The sequence below is a fragment of the Pituophis catenifer genome, unplaced genomic scaffold (assembly GCF_029215685.1).
Source record: "Pituophis catenifer annectens isolate HBS135680 unplaced genomic scaffold, rPitCat1.0.hap2 SCAF_1, whole genome shotgun sequence".
NCBI lineage: Eukaryota > Metazoa > Chordata > Lepidosauria > Squamata > Colubridae > Pituophis > Pituophis catenifer.
Window position 1 is genome coordinate 235,305,835 of NW_027256881.1, and position 19,065 is coordinate 235,324,899.

Below are 19,065 nucleotides of genomic sequence, written 5' to 3' on the forward strand. Positions count from 1 at the left end.
AAATGTAGGAACATTAAGAGTCAGTGTGTTGGATGATTAAGGTACTGGCACCCAGGAGGCTCAGGTTCAGGTCTACCTTGGCCATGGAACCTTATTGGCTATTCTGAAGACTCTCTTTCAGTCTCCCTCACAGGACAGAGGTGGAAAAATAGGAGGAGTCTGCGGTGCTTATACAGCCCAGCTCCTGAACGAAAGACTGGATTTAAGTTTGACAAATAAATAAAATAAATGACTATTGCTGGGATGTGTGAAAAATAATTACAGCTTCATTTGATTCAATATCTAATTTATTCAGATTAATATAATAATCATCCTACACACATTCTTTTTTATTGGAATCTTCCAGTCCTGTTTAGTTTAGGTCAATCATAAATGGTCACTTTAATTTATTTAGCAATTCGGTTTACGGGCTTAAGATGTTGAGCTAAATGCTCTTCTTGAACAAGGTAAGGAAATGTATCAGTTTGCTTCAACAAAAATGAGAGGCAACTCTTAATAGGATATAATTAATAGATCCTATTTGCACTGAACTCTGGATTAGTTCCAAATTCTCATCCTATTTTCTTTCTTAAGTTTCAAATGTTTGTTGATTTTATTATTCTTTTTCAGTCTTGTTTTGGACTCATCCTGAATTTCACTAGAATTAATTCCAGACTATGAATATTAAATCTATGCCAAATAGTTTGGTCTTTTTAGTTCATTTGTACCACTCACAATTACCAGAACACAATTATACATTCATAAAAATGTAGTAAAACACTCTTGATGTGTTGTTAGTTGACTGTATGAAAAAGTCTGTAATTGATTTTAGATTAAGTCAAAATTGATTTTATATTACGATAAAATTATGCTGCTTTAATATTAAAATATGCTATGTAATGTCAGAACGAGTGCTACAAAGTCTGTAAATTGTGTTTAGAAATGTTAAAAAATATCTGCTATTCAAGCTCAGATGTTTTGTAAGTCTTTTGTGAGGCATTTTTGTCTGCTCAGACCTGAAAAAACTAAGAAAGTTTGCTAAAAGATCAAGAAAAAATGGATGCAAATAGGATTAGTGGCAAACAAGTACAATTTTGTTATAACACAACACTATTGTTTATTAATATTGAATCTATTAAAGCATGAATGTGTTGATTTTGTAGCACCAGAAGGGACTTTTCAAAATAATAGTTATGTTTCCCTGTATTTTAGCTGAATTTTTATTGACAATTACAACTTTCCCCAGTGTACCTACATTGGCTTTATGGCAAATCAGTATTTCTGATAAATGAGATTAACTGATGACAATTGGTATTAACAATTCAAAATTCATTCTTCATGCATACAACATTCCATGTTTGCAGATCAAAAACGAACACCAAAATGAAAATCAAAGACTCCAACTTCTGCCAGAAAAATCAAGTATTGCAAAAACCAGATATACACAGAGTCCTTCGTGTGTGTGTGTGTGTGTGTGTGTGTGTGTGTGTGTGTGTGTGTGTGTATGATGAAAGATGAGGTTGATTCCATTCTGTGTTTTGGAATATATTCCTTGCTTTACAATTCATCATGATGAGCATATTGCAAATTAAGGCTGCATTTCTGTTTTGATTTAGCAGAGCAAAGGGAATGATAGTCTGAGTCTGCAGTACCAAAAGGGACACTTCATTTCCTTCTACTTTTTTTTTTTTTTGCATTTTACAGAAGTTATCAAAAGAGTTATCAAAAATTAATGGAATGGTTTCTAGACCTTTTGAGATGGCAAATACATCTAAACCAAGCTGCATATAATTTATAGGGAAAAAAAACCCAATACATTCTTCCCAAAATTCATGGAAGAGAAAATCAGAAACCCTGATTTAATTTATTTCACAGCATCATCCTTGTCACTGACCTGAATAGAGGCTCTTGGCCACCCCAACTCCTACTCATCCAAAGGTTGTTGGTCCCTGTGCTAGACACTGAATGCAACTGAGCACTATATAATTTGAACTGAGTGGTCAGAGTGTTTTAGTACAAACTATCTCTTGCCTTCCATATAACCTTACATCAAAGGACATTGTAAGTCTCACTGTAGCACTTTCTGGCCTCAAAGCTGCTGCTACATGAAGGCTAAGGTCTTTTCTCCAACTATGTTGGAATGTTCATTCACCCTGTGGTCTCCATAATCCCTTTGCTCTCTCTCAAACTTTGGTTTGAATTGTAAATCTCTTTCAGAATTTTGAGGTAAAACTGCTGTCTACCTAGAGCAGGGGTGGGCAAATGTGGCTCTTTTACACTTCAACTCCCAGAATTCCTGAGCCAGCTTGGCTGTCTCAGGAATTCTGGGAGTTGAAGTCCACAGGTTGTAAAAGAGCTACATTTGCCCACCCCTGACCTAGAGTATGATTTTAAAAAACAACAACAACAACAACTCAATGAAAAACATTGAGTCAAGATTCTCAGCCAACTATAGCAAAAATAAAAATAAAAGGCTGAGCGCACAAGGTATGCTTTAATTACATCTCTTCATTCTTTTTAGATACTTCTGCTTCAGGCTTTTTGGCATGAAAATGGCTAATAACACAGGAGTAAAGGATTTCTACTTCACTGAACTGTCTGGTCTCCCTGCAGTGCACATTTCTCTATTTGTGGTGATTCTGCTGGCCTACCTGACCACTCTGGCAGGGAATGGGGCTATTCTTATAGCAACAGTGACAGATGCTCACCTCCAGACTCCTATGTATTTCTTTCTATGTAATTTATCTTTGCTGGATGTCCTTTGTCCAACCGTCACTGTGCCAAAAATGCTCCAGATGTTCTTGTCAGAGGACAAGAGAATATCATTTGTTGGCTGCATGCTGCAACTCTTCTTCCTGATTTTTGTTGTGGGCACTGAAATTTTTTTGCTTACACTGATGGCTTATGATCGCTATGTGGCAATATGCAGCCCTCTACATTACACAAATATTATGAGCAAGCGATTATGTGTTCAACTGGCAGCTGGGACTTGGCTAACAGGCTTCACAAATTCTATGATTCACACCTCAATGACCTTTACATTATCTTTCTGTGGGCCCAATAAAGTTAATCAATATTACTGTGATATCCCTCCAATTATGGCACTTTCTTGCTCTTCCACATATCTCCCTGAGCTTGTCCTCCTCCTTGTGGCTGGCATTTCAGGGGGCGGTGCTTTTCTTGTTACTCTGATCTCTTATATCTATATAATTTCAGCTATTTTACACATGCGCTCTGCTGAGAGCAGACAAAAAGCATTTTCCACTTGTGGTTCCCACTTGGCTGTCGTTTGTCTTTTCTATGGGACAACCATTGCAACCTACGTCAGGCCCACTTCCACTTACTCGCCCAAGAAAGACAGAATTGTTTCAATGCTGTATGGGATTCTTACTCCCATGATAAACCCAATGATCTACAGCCTGAGGAATAAGGAAGTTAAAAGGGCTTTGATCAAAGCATTTAATATGCAAAGGGTTTTTTTGAGGGGTTGAATTTGGGTTCCCCTCTACTCGAATGTTATCAGAAACTTTCTTGCAACATTTTGGTAAATTGTTTTCTGGCCCTTTCTGATTGAAAATTTGTATTAATCTGTCCAGTTTTAATAACAATCAGTTTCTTAGCTAGCAAGATAGCACCCTAACCCTAACCCCTCCTTCTTCTTGGATGAAAAAAGTCAAAAGCTTCTGTAGGATAATTTGGGCCTTTGAACAATTGAAAGACAATTGGGAAAAGAGGAAGTTTTATTTTGCCTCAAAGGGTAGACTACTTGGGCCTGTCCTACCTTCAGGCTGATATGGTTGCTTCTCTCCATCCCCATTCACTGCTATGATTATTTCACAATGGCAACCCCAAGAGAAGATGAAAATGATGTTGGAAAGAAGGTCATTTCAATCTTGAGGCCACAACTATATGATAGATCACCTTATTCAAATCTTTCAAGAAGGTCATTCAGCAACTTTACTATTTTTCTTTTCTTTACAGTGCTGATTTGGAAAACATACTGGGGAGATTTGCTGTAAAATTGTGCTTGGTTTTGTCTTCATTTTAATACTAAGATTGTTCAAATTTTAAACTTTGAAATGTTATAATCTAATATATTCTCTCTTGAGGAGTGTTGTAAGATAAACATGTAGGAACATGAATTTATATCTACTGCATTTATTATGCACACATTAAAATATGTGAGTTTTACATGTCCTAAATGGGGAAGATTTTTCCCCATTTTTTCCCCATATTTTTCCACTATCAGTTTTATATGTATATGCCACTATAGATGACACGGGACTGTCCAATATTAGACTGACCTTGGCTGATCTCAGTAACAATAGAAATAGCACTTAGACTTATATACCACTTCACAGTGCCATACAGCACACTCTAAGAGGTTTACAGAATCAGCATATTGTCCCCAACAATCTGGGTTCTCATTCTATCAGTAAAATGAGAACCCAGATTGTTGGGGACAATATGCTTCCAAGGTCAGCCTTGTAAGGATGGAAGGCTGAGTCAATCTTGAACTGGTAAGGATCAAACTCCTGACAATGGTCAGAGATCGCCTGCAATACTGCATTCTAACCACTGCGCCCCCATGGCTAGGATAGCTAGGTAAACATGCATGGGATTAATAGCTGAAGGGGAGACCATCAGAAAATCTCAGATCAAGGGGCTAGACTAAGTGGTAAGACTAAGAAAAAAAATTCAAATGTAATCAAAACAAAACATGGAAGAAGACTATGATAAACTACTTTCATGGTGTTTCCAGGAAAACAACACGTTCATGTTCATAAGGTCACCAGAAACCTGATATGTAAGAAAGCTTATTTAATGCAGATTGGAATAAGACGAATCAGTTTACAAATGCTGAGTCAATAGATTGTTCAACTCCCATGGGGGAAAAATAACTGATTGGCTTCCTTTGAGTAAACCTGCTCTGAAGTCCTATAGAACCTGTCAAAATAAGTGACATGTGCAGTTTCTGCAACTCTGGACTGATTTCCAGTGGTTTGGAGCCATGCCAGAAATGCAGAGAATGTACAGAGGGTAGGGTATTGATAAATAGTTTTCTGTGTTACATTTGCAAAAATAAAAGATGCAATATATGAAGGACCACACTAGCAGCAATTTCAATTCATTCAAACAAACAGACAAAAACAATCTCTCATTCAATACTAGAAGCAATTTTATGCTAAAAAATTCCCCTTTTAAGAATCAAATGAGTCTACCAGTATGTATGCATTATTTTTTAGATTAATTTCCTACATTTCCTTTAGGAGCTTATAGCAGTGTTAATAGTCCTCCATCATCCCATTTGTTCTGTCCCCGTCTCACACACGCACTCAAACAGACAGCCGGGGGTTAAATAAACTGGCAGGCAACAAATTCTTCTGATAAGAGGCTTGGCAGCAACCCAGTAGCTGCTTGCCAAGAACTTTACTCATAAACAAGATACACACAGTTCAAGAATTGTCCAGTCCGTAATTAAATCCAAGGCAGATAATGTTGTTTCCAAAGATGCAATGTGACTCGATAGTAGTTAGTTTTGTCCGTCACAGAGTCTGAATGGCCACCTTACCCCCTTTTATACCCTGTGGGGTGTGGTCCAGGGACTCAGCTTAATCTCTGGCATCTGCCTCTTCTTCTGTTGCGTGCGCTTATCTCTGCGATGCTGCCGAGGATCCAGCCAAGACTCATCTCCCTCATTACTGTCCACCTGTGGCTGCGTGGACGTGCTTGGCCCCGGGCCTATCTCTTGCCCTTCAGCGGACACTGAAGGCATTGCCAGAGAGGAGGGTTCTGGAGAGGGAGGCCTTGCCAACTCCTCTCCTTCACTCTCAGAGTCCTCTCTTGCCAATGACACAGGCTCAGGTAACAACACTATCCCCCACCACAGCCACAACACTATCCCCCACCACAGGGCCCTTCCCCCACGGCTGATGGTCAGGATGTGGTCGGGATGGGAACTGGTCATGGAAGGCCTGTACCAGGTCAGGGGCATGGACGGAGGAAGCGTCCTCCCAAGAGAAATCCGTGGGCCCGTACCCCTTCCAGGCAATCAGGTACTGAAAACACCCCTTCAGCCAACGGGAGTCCCTGATGCTGTCCACCTCGTATATCGTGGAGTCATCCTCGTCAACTGTGGCTGGGGGGGTAGGTGTCGTCGGGCATCGGAGATGGCACGATGGGGCCTCAGGGACCAGGAGGGACTGATGGAAAACAGGGTGGAGCCGCATGGAGCATGGTAGAGTCAACCGGTAGGCCACTGGGCTGATGACTGCCTCGACGGGGAAGGGACTGATAAAGCGCTGGTCCAGTTTCTTCACTGGCCGGTCTGTGGGGAGGTGTTTTGTGGACAGCCACACCCGATCTCCAACTTCCAGTGGTGGCGTTGCCCGTTGAGAGCGGTCAGCGACCCGTTTATAGTCCTCTTTTGCCCGGATCAGCTGCCGATGCACCAGTTGCTGCACTGCCTGCAATTCCAAGAGGAAGTCCTGGGTCTCGGGAACATGGGAATCTGAGATCGACCAAGTTGAAAAGCTGTGGATGGTATCCTATGTTGGCATGGAACAGGGTCATCTGGGTGGAGGTGTGTTGGGAGTTGTTAAAGGCGAACTCCACCAGGGGAAGGTACTCGGCCCAGTTGTCCTGCTGCTGGTTGACGAAACAGCGGAGGTACTGTTCTAGGATGCCAATGACCTTCTCCATTCCCCCATCAGTCTCTGGATGATGCGCTGATGACAGGCACACCTGCACCTCCAATGTGGCCATCAGGTTTTTCCAGAAGCGGGCCGTGAATTGGGCCCCACGGTCCAAAACCACCCTGTCCGGCAGGCCATGGAGGCAGAAGATGTGTTGCAGGAACAGACGGGCTGTGGTGCGGGCCGATGGCAGTCCACGGCACGGGATAAAATGTGCCATCTTCATGAGCATGTCCACCACCACAGGGACGGCCGTAAACGTAGTGGTGGCAGGTCCATCAGGAAGTCCATGGAGATGGCTCCCCATGGTCTCTCCGGTGTCTGCAGCGGCTGGAGGAGTCCAGGAGGTGGGCCGGACGCAGCTTTGGCCTGTTGGCACATCACACAGGACGTCACGTATGCGTGCACATCGTGCCGTACCCGAGGCCACCAAAAAGTCCGCGTCACTAGGTTGAGGGTTTTAAAGAAGCCGAAGTGTCCCTCCGCAGGGTTGTCATGGCACTGGTTCATGACAAGGGCTCGGAGTGGACTCGTGGGCACGTACAACTGGCCCCGGTGCTTCAGCAAGCCCTCCTCCAAAGTCCATGGGGATGCGGGGCCGACTTCCGCTTTCCGCTGCTGCGACCAGTCATCCCGACGCTGCGCTTCCAGCACCTGAGCCCGCAAGTCCGTTGGTTCCTGGACCGCGGCCAAGGATTCCGCTGGCAGCACCGTCTGTGGGGAAGGGAGTCCTTAGGGCAAAAGTACTCCAGCTTGTGGGATAGAGCATCTGCTCTCTGGTTGTGGCTACTCGGAATGTAGGTGACGTGGAAGTTGAACCGGGTGAAAAACAATGACCTCCGGATCTGCCGCTGGTTCAACTTCCTGGCCGTTGTGAGGTGCTCCAGGTTCCGATGGTCCGTCCGCACCTCCACCTGGTGTCGGGCCCCCTCAAGATGATGCCGCCAAACCTCAAACGCAGCCTTGATAGCCAGCAACTCCTTTCCCCAGATGGTGTAGTTGCACACGGAAGGATTGAGTTTCTGTGAGTAATAAGTGCAGAGAAAAAGAGTGCCGCCATCCACCGGGGCCTGTAGCAGCACCGCCCCAACCACCACATTGGACGCATCCGTCTCGACCATGAACGGACGATGTGGGTTGGGGTGCCTCAGGACAGGCTCCGTGACAAAGGCTCGCTTGAGAATCTCGAATGCCTGCTGCTGTGGGGACCCCCACTGGAACAGGACCTTCTTGTGAAGGAGTTGGGTCAGCGGCAAGGTCAGGGTTGTGAAGCCCGGGATGAAGGTTCGGTAGTAGTTGGTGAACCCCAGCAAATGCTGATGTCCTTCACCCGACGAGGGGGTTCCCAACTACACAAGGCCTCTACCTTGCGCGGGTCCATAGCGATGCCTTCGGGGGAGATGATGTGCCCAAGGAACTCTATGGAATTCTGGAAGAAGAAACATTTCTCCAACTTCGCATAGAGTTGGTGCTCCTGCAGGCACTGCAGAACCTGGTGGACATGCTGGAGGTGGCTTTCCTGGGACCAGGAATAAATCAAAATATCATCCAGGTATATAACCACAAACCGCTCCAACATGTCCCGGAAAATGTCATTCATCAGGTGCTGGAAGATTGCGGGAGCGTTGGTCAACCCGAACGGCATGACAGTGTACTCGAAGTGGCCGTATCGGGTGCCAAACACCGTCTTCCACTCGTCCCCCTCTCGCACGTGCACCAGGTTGTAGGCCCCTTGGAGATTGAGCTTGGTGAAGATTGAGGCCTCCCACAACCTCTCCATCAGCTCCGGGATGAGCGGCAGGGGGTAGCGATTCTGTACTGTGATGGCATTTAAGCGTCGGTAATCACAGCACAGGTGTAAATCCCCTGTCTTCTTCTTCACAAAGAGGACCAGGGCCGAGAGAGGGGAGGACAAAGGCTGGATGAACCCTCGGGCCAGGTTCTTCCAAAATGTCCTGTAGGGTGGCCAACTCGGGCTCCGACATGGAATACAGGCGTCCCGTGGGCAGTGGTGCACTGGGGAACAGGTCCACCGGGCAGTCATAGGGTCGGTGCGGGGGTAGTCGGTCCGCCTCCTTTTCGCTGAATACGTCGGCGAAGGGCGTCAGCTCAGGAGGCAAGGAGATGGCTGGGGTGGAGACGTCCTGGCCGGCACAGGTGTGGCGGAGATGGTCGACGCACTGCAGGCTCGGGAACAAGATGGCATTTCTCGACCATGCCACCTGCGGATCGTGGGTCCGAAGCCAGGCCATCCCCAGGACCAATGGGAAGTGAAGGTCTGCTGTCACGTAGAACTGGATGGCCTCCTTGTGTGTCCCAATGGCGAGGCGCAAGGGCTGGGTAGCAAATTTGATGGGCCCCGCCACAAGTTCCTGTCCATTGATAGTCTCAACCCTCAATGGAGGGTCCACCGGAACCAAGGGGACCTTAAAATGGGCCACAAAGGCCTGGTCCATGAAGTTTGTCATGGCCCCCGAGTCCACCAGCACATGCGCTTGAAGCCCCTCCGACCGGTTGGCCAACAAAACCCAGGTATCCAGAATCAGGTGCCGAGGGGGCTCACAGTCCACATTCGCTAAGTCCGGCAGGGCGTTGACACACGCCCAGCCTAGGGTTTCCCCTAGACCAGGCCTGCCCCATTTCCTGGCTGGTCACACCAAGATTCCAGAACAGGCTTGAGCGCCCCACTTCGCTTCCTGGGACACGAAGCGGCAAAATGTCCAAGAGCAATGGGCTATTTTGAAGCAACAGGGGCATGGCCCATCAGGCAGCAGAGCCAGAAAGGAAGCTAATCACCAATGCCACCTGAGCCCGGTCATCCGGAAAATCCTCTGGTCTCATAGTCATAAATAGTTGGCATTGTACCATGAAGGCCGGGAACATCGCTGGCTGCCCAGAAAACCTATCTGGCACGTTCACTGGACATCTCCGATGGGGAGGAGGAGGAGGGGGAGGGAGAGCTGCAGGAGCATCCCCCAAAGCAAGTTGAGCAGTTAACTGTGCCAATTGCTGCTGCAGAAGCTGATTATCAGCTTGCAGCTGTTGTAACTGCTGCTGCAGCTGTTGGTCCATCGTGGTTAAATGATGGGTTAAATTTCTGGTGACAGACAAGATGTTCTGTCCCCGTCTCACACACGCACACAAACAGACAGCCAGGGGTTAAATAAACTGGCAGACAACAAATTCTTCCGATAAGAGGCTTGGCAGCAACCCAGTAGCTGCTTGCCAAGAACTTTACTCATAAACAAGATACACACAGTTCAAGAATTATCCAGTCCATAATTAAATCCAAGGCAGATAATGTTGTTTCCAAAGATGCAACGTGACTCGATAGTAGTTAGTTTTGTCCATCACAGAGTCTGAATGGCCACCTTACCCTATTTTATACCCTGTGGGGTGTGGTCCAGTGACTCAGCTTAATCTCTGGCACGCCTCTTCTTCTGTTGCGTGCGCTTATCTCTGCGACGCTGCTGAGGATCCAGCCAAGACTCATCTCCCTCATTACTGTCCACCTGTGGCTGCGTCGACGTGTTTGGCCCCGGGCCTATCTCTTGCCCTTCGGCGGACACCGAAGGCATTGCCAGAGAGGAGGGTCCTGGAGAGGGAGGCCATGCCAACTCCTCTCCTTCACTCTCGGAGTCCTCTCCTGCCGATGACACAGGCTCAGGTAACAGAGCCACAACACCATTTTGCTAGACAAAGATACCTTGTGATGTGGTTGGGGCTATTTGTCCCAGAAATGCCAAAATCCTTTATAAGAAATCAATGGATAAATACAAAATAACAGATTTATTAAAATCAAGACAGGCAGATATAGATTATCTGGAATATTGGAATGGTAGGGGGTAGGAGGTGGCAACTTTTTTCCATATAGAAGGCATGACAGAAATTGCAATTGTGCAATCTACAAGACTCTGGATTACAGATAAAAAAGGAAGGGACAATTTCCTTTGAAGACAAGAGATGGGAATATGAAAATAATAGGTAAGATCTTATTTTATCACGTTTGTGCCCTGATCACAATTGGAGATTTAAAATCTATAGATATAGAAATTGACACATATACACACAGGATGCTTCATATGGATTACAGCTGCTTTTGAAGAAATCCAGTTCCAAGGAAACAAGCAGTAGGTTTGCTGGAATAATTCTTTGAGTTAAATTGGAGATGGATATCATTAATATTTCAATACAATTTGTACTTTCCTGTGGAAAATCCCTTTGAACTCAAAGGAGATTGTTTCTTATGATTAATAGCATTGTAAAGTAACTTTTTCTAATTTGATGCTGTTGCATTTAAAAAAGATTTTGTCTAAGTGCACTTCTGTTCCAATGAAACTCAAATCCAACTGGTACCAAATTCCTTAGAGAACTTGGAGTCCCTCAATAGACTCTTGTCTTAATGCTGTCATTTGCCTTTGTTAAAAAGGAAGAGGTAACAAAGACTTTACTTTGATGATTGGAGCAATGATTTTAAATGTGATACCTGAGTAGCCATGAGTGTATTTTGCTTGACTCCACATAAATTCTTCATGCTGTGATTCCTGTGTTGATACAGACAGGAGAAACAAGAAAGGCAAGTGACTTCAATTTATTGGAAGAATAATTTTATGTCATTAGACATTATCTAATGTCATCTTCCATGTTCAGGTGCCCTCTCGATGTGCAGGATTTTCTTTATGGACATGTGGGGAAATATGCAGACTGCAGTCCCATCCATCTGGAGACCAACAGATGAAAATGAGTGGGTCTATTTTGTTTGCAGTTTTATTCTTTAATGAATTATTTGTCCTGAGTCAATGCCGGAAGAGAGTAGATTTTATCCATAGCTCTGATAATCTCAACTGATGACCTTAGCACATTTTATTTCCTCATGTTTAACCTCCAACTGCAAAATGGGAAGGTTTAATTTAAGGCATTTTGGGGAAGGCTTAGTAACAGCCTTGAAAATATTATAGTTTTTGCACTGTATTGTTATCATTGGTGAATTGAAACCCATTTATTTATTTATTTATTTTATTTTATTTACAAATATTTATATGCCGCCCTTATCCCAAAGGACTCAGGGCAGCGAACACAAGTTAAAAAACATACAATAATAAAGGAAAATCCTAATTAAAACCAATTAAAACAGAGACAAATAAATAATAAAACCCAAGAATCAGAATCAGCCCATTTGTTGAAACAGCCAAGTCTTTAGGCCTCAATGGAAGGAGTGGAGATCAGGCGCCGTCTGAAGCTCGGTAGGTAACTCATTCCAGAGGGCAGGAGCGCCCACAGAGAACGCTCTACTCCTGGACGTCGCCAGCCGACATTGTCTGGTCGACAGTTTAGTGTCATGTTTTTGAAAAATGAAACAGCCTTAACTTATTCATGCCTGCTAGTAATAGAGATTTTGAAGGGTAAAATGTTATTTGCAGATGGTAAGCTAGTAGGAGTTTCACAAATCTAAACTGCCCCTCCTGATGAATATCTTACCGAATAACAACAGCAATTCTAAGATAACCTGTTGCAGCAATTTGACTCTGTAATGTATTCCTGAACTAAATCTGAATTAAGAATTTGCATTCAATGGCTTTCAAGATTAAATATTTGTAGTCAAATATTAGATTCACAGTATATATCCTACAACTATTTTTTTTATCAATTCTGTTTATTAATTTAGACAGTGTCTAAAATCTCCTTTAAACATAATGACCTAATTTAACAATGGTTTGCTCTTTATCTATGTTAACATTTATATAGTACTGTAACTTTTATACTATTTTTTATAATCTAAGTAATCACAGATAAGGAGAAAAAATGAGTGGACTATTAAAGCCTCTAAAACAGAGGTGTTAAACTCAGGTTGTCACAGCAGCATCACATGATGTATTGGAACTCCCCCCCCCCCTTTGCTAAACCAGGCGTTGGTTTAGCCAGCATGTGATATATCTGGCACACGGACCGGGAGTTTGTAATAATAGGCAATAAAGTTTAATGCTGGTCTTTAGCCCTAATTACAAAGAGAAAGAGACACTATCTGTCTACTGTTATAGTTTCCTTTTCTATTGGGACTTCCATTCGGATTTCTTCCCAACATCCGATTGCCATCTACCCTTTGTAGTCCGCAGAAATATAGGTGATAATCTGCATCTCTGCTATACTCTAAAATCCAGAAATATATATTTTTTTAGCAAACCTCTTTTGCATTGTCTTATTTTAGGTACTCCTGAAGCTCAGTCTGATTGCCAGAAAGATGGAGAAAAGCAACACAACTGGGTTGAGGGACTTCTACTTGACTGAACTGTCTGATCTGCCTGAAGTACAGACTGCCCTCTTTGTGGTGATTCTGCTGATCTACTTGACCACCCTGGCAGGGAACGGGTCTATTCTCATGGCCATAGGAACAGATGCTCACCTACAAACTCCAATGTACTTCTTTCTGAGTAATTTATCACTTCTGGACATCCTTTGTCCAACAGTCATTGTACCAAAGATGCTTCAGATATTCTTGTCAAAGGACAAGAAAATATCCTTTGTTGGCTGCGTGCTGCAACTCTTCTTCCTCATTGATATGGTGGGCACTGAAATCTTCTTGCTTGCAGTGATGGCTTATGACCGCTATGTGGCTATATGTAGTCCTTTACATTATGCTAATATAATGAATAAACAATGGTGTATTCAATTGATGACTGTGATTTGGCTATTGGGCTTAATTAATTCTATGATTCACACCTCACTGACTTTTAGATTGTCTTTCTGTGGATCTAAGAAACTCAACCAATATTTCTGTGATCTTCATCCTGTGATGGCTCTCTCTTGTTCTTCTACTTTCCTTGCGGAAATTGTTCTTCTACTTGTGGCTGGTATTATAGGAGGTGGGGCTTTTCTGGTCACCCTGATCTCTTACATCTACATAATTTCTACCATCTTGCGCATGCCTTCCACTGAGGGGAGGCACAAAGCCTTTTCCACCTGTGGTTCTCATTTGATCGTTGTATGTCTTTTCTACGGGGCCACCATTGCTACCTATGCTCGCCCCACCTCATCTTATTCAGGCAAACAAGACAGAATAATTTCCATGCTATATGGGATAATCACTCCCATGCTGAACCCTATGGTCTACAGTTTGAGAAATAAGGAAGTTAAAAAAGCATTGTACAAAGTCTTCAAACTGAAAATATTTTCATAGATGCCTCCTTTATTTCCTTCTTTAGTTATCAAAATGTGTTATGTGTTTAAAGCATTGGTTTTTCTCTGATCTATCCATACAGTCATTGTAAAAAAAAAAAAAAACCTAGGTAAGCACTAAGATTGCCTGTTTTTGTTCAATATTTGTAATGGTATGTGGAAAAGATCTTTGGCAAAAGACTGGGCAAAGAGAGCTGCCAAGAGTATGGTGAGATAAGAGACAACATAGCCTGCAACTGGATAGTGAGAACGGCAAGAAGCATAGACGGGACACTCCTTCCCATCTATACTTCCCGGGGGGATGTATTTTTAGACTTTCAATATTTTGTCAATATAATTAGAATTAACTCATCTAATTGTGATGGTTTGTCCCATGAGGCTGACAATATTTTACTTTTTGTAAAGGAAAGAAGGAAAGAAACAATTTGGTGTAGCGATTAAAGCATCAGGCTAGAAACTGAGAGACTGTGAATTCTAGTCTTGCCTTGGTACAAAGCCAGCTAGGTGGCCTTGGGCTAGTTACTTCCTTTCATCTCTAAGAAGAAGGCAATGCCAAATCAGTTCTGAAAAATCTTCCCAAGAAAATTGCTGAAACTTGTCCAGGCAATCGCTGAGAATCAGACATGATTGAAAGGAAGACAAAAAATTATCTATAAAGGGGTGGCTGAAGGTTTTTGCTTTTGTTTTAGAACCATCCATGCCTTAGATATCAGAATGCATGAATTTGGGATGTAACTGTACTTAAAATGCAATGTTGCAACAATCCAATTCTGTTATCCTAATTGACATTCTCACTTGTACAGTAGGTGAGCTTCCTTCTGCCCTCTATTGAAAAGAAGGCAATTTTAATATTTAATAATAAATGTGATTTTTTTCCCCTACTCAAAATAAATGCTTGTTGTAATGTTTATGGATCCATGGTTCAGATGACTCTTGAAAAAGCACCTTTGGGACTTTTACCTTAGTGCACTATCCTCTCCTGCTGTTAATTTTCTTAGAATATTGTGAACTACACGAAAGTGAGATGAAAATAAGTTCTCATTATATGTTAATACTCTTCTTTAGCCCCTAAAAATTCTGATTTTGAATGGATATATTAACATCTATTCCATCCTAGCCTAACACCGTTGGTGAAAAAGTTATTGATTAATTGAGATTAATGTGCCTCTCATGTTTGAGAACCTGGAATATAGAACTCGGCTATTGTACTGAATTGTCCCCAGGCTGGTTTCTTTCATTCCTTATTTCCTCACTGGTCACCTGTGATTGTCCTCTGTAGAGACAATCTGCCTGCAGTGCACCTTTCTCTATTTATGGTGATTCTGCTGACCTACTTCAGCACTCTAGCAGGGTATGGGGCTATTCTTATAGCAAAGTGACAGATGCTCACCTCCAGACTCTTAGGTATTTCTTTCTGTGTCTGGATGTCCCGAGTCCTACTGTCACTGTGCCAAAAATACTCCAGACCTCCTTGTCAGAGGACAAGAGAATATTGTTTACTGGCTGCATGCTGCAACTCTTCTTCCTGATTTTTGTGGTGGACACTGATTATTTTTTGCTTGCAGTGATGGCTTATGACTTCTATGTGCCGATATGCAGCCCCCTATGCTCCACAAATATTATAAGCAAGCAGTTATGTGCTCAACTGGCAGCTGGGACCTGACTAACAGGCTAAACAAATACTATGATTTTTACACCACTGACCTTTATGTTACCTTCCTGCTGACTCAAAAAAGTGAATCAATATTACTGTGACAACCTTCCCATTATGGGAAGGTCTTCTTGCTCTTTGACATATCTACCTGAGCTCGTTCTCCTCCTTGTGGCTGGCATTTTAGGGTGTGGTGCTTTTCTTGTTACCCTGATCTCTTATATCTGTACAGTTTCAGCTATTTTACGGACACACTCTGCTGAGGGTAGGCAAAAAGCATTTTCCACTTGTGGCTCCCATTTTGCTGTTGTTTGCCTCTTCTGTGAGACTACACTTGCAGCAGTTTCAACTTATGGCAAAAACAAACAACCATACAAAACCCCTTGCACTTATTTATTAGATTTATTTTCCACATTTCCTGTAGGAGCTGAAAGCAGTGTCAGTAGTCCTCCCCAATGGTGGGTTGCCCCTGGTTTGGACCGGTTCTATAGAACAGGTAGTAAAACTGGTGGGAGGCTCTGTCCACCAACCCCGATGTCATCAGGAAGCTTCTGAACATGCGCACGTGGGCGGCCCTGTTGCGAACCGGTAGTAGAGGTAAGTAGAATTCACCCCTGGTCCTCCTCCATCTTATTTTGCTAAACAAAGCTACCTTGTGAGGTGATTTGGGCTGTTTGGCCCATAGATTCCAATATCCCTTATATATCTATATAAATAAAAATGTAAATGTCCGTTTGTACATAACCGCACAGCTCCGAAAGTTCTTCACCAATTGCTTTCAAATTTTGACACAATGTTGCATTCATCTATGGGTGTGTTTTTATATACCTATATTATATACATGTCACACCTGTGACAGGTAAAAACATGAAAAACATTGGAAAACATTGAAAGACATTGACAAACATTGAAAAACAGCGCCACCTGCTGGACGTAAAACCAATACACCAACATTTTACCACATGAATTTTGAAAATTCACTAGGTGAAATGTGAAAATTCACATTTTTCACTAGGTATAATTCCAAAATATATCAACAAAAAAATATCAGCAGTCCAGATACAGAAGACTCAGGTAGCACATACATTTACATGTTTAAAAATGCTATAAAAATTGTTGCTCTGTTCTCTGAGGAAACATACTACACTATAGCTGCAGTTATGTTTTTACTGACCGAAATGTCTAAAAATGGGCATTTGCACATATATACCTGAATACTTATAGGAAGCACAGATGAAGGGAATTTTGGGGAAAAGCAGACTGGTTATGAAATGTCACTCCATCAATAATTTCCAGGATAGATAAATCACTTAGTAACAATGTTGGCAATGCCATGAACGAAAATGAACATTTTACCACATGAATTTTGAAAATTAAATCACAAATTTTTCACTAGGTATAATTCCAAAATATATCAACAAAAAAATATCAGCAGTCCAGATACAGAAGACTCAGGTAGTCCTCAACTTGCAACAATTCACTTACTGACCTTTCGAAGTTACAACAGTACTGAAAAAAGTGACTTATTACCATTTTTCATGCTTATGACCATTGCAGCATCCCCATGGTTATGTAATTTATATTCAGCTGCTTGACAACTGACTTACATTTATGACGGTTGCACTATTCCTGGGTCATGTGATCACTTTTTGCAACCTTCTGACAAGCAAAGTCAATGGAGAAACCAGATTCACTTAACAACAGGGTTACTAATTTAACAACTGCTGTGATTCACTTAACAAATGTGGCAACAAAAAAAAGTGGTAAAATGGGGCAAAACTCACTTAAGAAATTTCTCACTTAGCAACGTAGATTTTGATTTCAGTTGTGGTTGTAAATTAAGGACTACCTGTATTAAAGATTGATTGGATTCGATTGGAAAGATTTAAAGAGCTCAAAACCAGATAAGAAAAATATAGTGCTACAAACATAGCAATAGAAACTTAGATATAGAAATTCATAATTCTATAAAATATAAATAGTTGTAAATTAAAGTAATGAGCTCTAGCTTAAGATAGGTAGGAGAGTCCAAACAAATATATTGTTAACATAACATGATGTGGTGCGGAGAGCTGCGAAGGCCTGGCCTGAAAAGGTAAGGGCGATGACGGGGGATGCAGAAGTGGCTGGGCCAGAGATAGAGATAAACAGAGAGAGAGGGAGAGAGATACATACAGAAATACAGAGAGACGGGGGGTGGGGGTGGGGGGGAGAGACACATACAGAGATACAGAGAGAGAGGGTGGGAGAGAGAGAGACAGAGAGAGATACAGAAAGAGTGGCAAGAGAGAGACATAGAGATACAGAGAGAGGGGGGAGAGAGAGAGACATAGAGAGATACAGAGGGGGGAGAGAGAGAGACATAGAGAGATACAGAGAGAGGGGGAGAGAGAGACACATAGAGAGATACAGATGGGGGAGAGAGAGACATAGAGAGATACAGAGGGGGGAGAGAGAGACATAGAGAGATACAGAGAGAGGGGGAAGAGAGAGAGAGACAGAGGTACAGAGAGAGGGGGAGAGAGAGACACATAGAGAGATACAGAGGGGGAGAGAGAGAGACATAGAGAGATACAAAGAGAGAGGGGGAGACAGAGAGGGAGGATTTTGTGGTTCCCATTGTTTTTTAGCAACCGGTTCTCTGCCCTAATCACCAGCTGCGTAGGCGTGGCTCGGGGGCTGTCATATGACTGATGAAAATGAGTGACGTCGAGTTGGCCACACCCACCAAATGTTTGTGGAGAGTTTGGAACTTCAGCCTCGCTCTTTTAGCCCAGCGGAAGCACCAGACTGGGCCACAGCAACGCGTGGCCAGGTACAGCTAGCATATATATATAAAAATCAATGGATAAATACAAAATAACCCAGACATTCTTTTTAAATCAAGAAAGGCAGAAATAGATTATCTGAATATTGGGATGTGATGGGGAGTGGCAGCCTTTATCCATTTAGAAGGCATAGTAGAAATTGCAATTGTGCAAGCCACAGGGTAATAGCTCAGAACATAACTGTCTTCTTGTTATAATGGTTAACAATGTCCATACTCTGATTTACCATGAAAAAGGTATAATTTCCTCTGAAGACAAGAGATGGGATATGACTATGATAGGTAAGATCTTATTTTATCATATGTGTGCCCTGTTCACAACTGGAGATTTAAAACCTATATACAGAAACCTGTATACAGGATGTTGATGTGGATTAGAGCTGCACAATGGAAATAAAGTTTTGAACAGACCTAGTTCCAAAGAAAATAAAAAAGTACAAAGTTCACTTGAATAAGTCTAGTTCTTTGAGTTACTGTAAAATATCATGAATAACCCAACACTATTTGTACTTTCCTGGCAGGAAGTCCTCTTTTTATTTAGTTTTTACAGATTAATAGTAGTGTAAAGTCACTCTTCCTAGTTTGATGCTGTTGTATTTTTTTTAAAAAAATCGCCAAATTGAACTTCTGTTCCAATGAGACTGAAATCCAACTGGTACCAAATTCCTTGGAGAACTTGGAGTCCCTAAATAGACTCTTTGCCTTAATGTCATCATTTGCATTTGTTAAAAAGGAAGAAT

General features: G+C 42.6%; 2 protein-coding genes and 1 pseudogene across 2 annotated transcripts; all 3 read left to right on the top strand.

Moving 5' to 3' along the window:
- The first annotated feature begins 2,525 nt into the window (after positions 1–2,525).
- Positions 2,526–3,470, top strand: LOC139310452 (olfactory receptor 5V1-like). The gene has a single exon (XM_070934611.1). The coding sequence runs from the start codon at positions 2,526–2,528 to the stop codon at positions 3,468–3,470; it is 945 nt and encodes a 314-aa protein (XP_070790712.1).
- Positions 3,471–12,906: 9,436 nt separating this feature from the next.
- Positions 12,907–13,848, top strand: LOC139327387 (olfactory receptor 5V1-like). The gene has a single exon (XM_070957205.1). The coding sequence runs from the start codon at positions 12,913–12,915 to the stop codon at positions 13,846–13,848; it is 936 nt and encodes a 311-aa protein (XP_070813306.1). The 5' UTR covers positions 12,907–12,912.
- Positions 13,849–15,160: 1,312 nt separating this feature from the next.
- Positions 15,161–16,053, top strand: LOC139310467 (olfactory receptor 5V1-like; annotated as a pseudogene).
- Positions 16,054–19,065: the final 3,012 nt, after the last annotated feature.

Excerpts from the sequence above, each read along its gene's own strand:
- LOC139310452 (XM_070934611.1), top strand. The coding sequence starts at position 2,526 with ATGAAAATGGCTAATAACACAGGAGTAAAGGATTTCTACTTCACTGAA.
- LOC139327387 (XM_070957205.1), top strand. The coding sequence starts at position 12,913 with ATGGAGAAAAGCAACACAACTGGGTTGAGGGACTTCTACTTGACTGAA.